Below are 1,286 nucleotides of genomic sequence, written 5' to 3'. Positions count from 1 at the left end.
TTGAGTGTAAAATCTTCCCCTGCCCCGCTGCCACTGAACCTGTCTGGGACCCCAGAGATCCTGTTAGAAACCCCGTATATCAGGCCTTGTGGAGCCTGGCCTGGCTTCTGCTGCAACCAGTGCAGATAGGTGTTTCCATTACTGTGTAGGAGGCTCTGACTAGACTTGCAGGAGATAGAGACTGTCTCTCCAGGGATGATTGGCAGGGAGAGTGGAGTCTGGGTCATCACGACATCCCCACTGGATCCTAAAATAATGAGAGAGAAATGCAAGTTTATATACAAGCATCATTCACATTTTAAAAATTTCAGGCTATTTAATCTTGACATTTTGATTGTCACAACAAAATACTCCATTTCTGAAAAGGATCCAAGATCTGCAAGCCCCACTAAGGCCTCTATAAATCTCCTATACCAAACCTAATTTCTGTGTGACTATCCTCACCATGCTACAGATCCTTTTTCCTTCTGGAACCTTCCTCACTGTCACAGATCTAAACCTTGGATGTCCCATCCTGGAGGACAAGTCGGGCACATCTCACACATGACAGAGCACACGTGAGAAGGTAAGCAGTGGGGACACAGAGCTCGCCCTCCTACCCATTCTCCTCCTCCAGCCCTCTGTGCCCTCACCTGGGACCCAGAGCATTAGCAGCCCCAGGAGCTGAGCAGGGAACCTCATGTTGAGAGCTGAACTGGGGAGTCCTGGGCAGTCAAGAGATCAGAGCTGACTTTTATCTCAGACTTGGAAGGAAATGTGCTCCCTGGGGGACAGTATGCAAATTCCCTGCTGGGTTGAGCAGTGTGGAAAGAGAGGAGAGTGGGGCCCTCTTACTATATATATGGATTTAAAAATAAAACCTTTGACCTCCTTCATACTACAATTAGAAATAAATGCTAGACCATAGTCTACATGTGAGAAAAAAATAAAATGATGCTCTTGAACATAAACATATAAGAAAATCTTTAGGTCCTGAAGGTGGCAAGATTTATTGACCATAAGACACACATAATCACACACAGAGATAAAAACCACAAGAGAAAATATTGATAAATTAGACTAAATTACTATCAAGAACTTCAAAACCATATGTGTATTTGAAAGAAAAATAAATACATGAAAATTTACTCAACATCAATTTTTATGAGGGAAGTATAAGTTTTAATCATGGTATCACTTTAGATTTATCAGGTAGATATAAACAGAAGTTTGACAGTTCCAAGACAAGATTGACAGCAGCTAGAACTTTTCTTACATGGTCGTTTGAGTGTGGGTGTGTGAGTGTT

The 1,286-nt window shown here is 42.5% G+C and overlaps 1 gene segment (V, D, J or C); it reads right to left on the bottom strand.

Annotated features, from left to right (window-relative positions):
* LOC102495907 (immunoglobulin kappa variable 2-30-like) overlaps positions 1 to 694 on the bottom strand; it is a 24,676-nt gene extending 23,982 nt beyond the window's left edge. Inside the window, 1 exon segment of the V gene segment in view lies at positions 633 to 694. Within this exon segment, the coding sequence occupies positions 633 to 681 (49 nt within the window).
* Positions 695 to 1,286: the final 592 nt, after the last annotated feature.

Source organism: Tupaia chinensis, unplaced genomic scaffold, assembly GCF_000334495.1.
Source record: "Tupaia chinensis unplaced genomic scaffold, TupChi_1.0 Scaffold000511_1, whole genome shotgun sequence".
In the NCBI taxonomy this organism is placed as follows: domain Eukaryota; kingdom Metazoa; phylum Chordata; class Mammalia; order Scandentia; family Tupaiidae; genus Tupaia; species Tupaia belangeri.
This window is presented reverse-complemented; position numbering and strand designations above follow the sequence as displayed.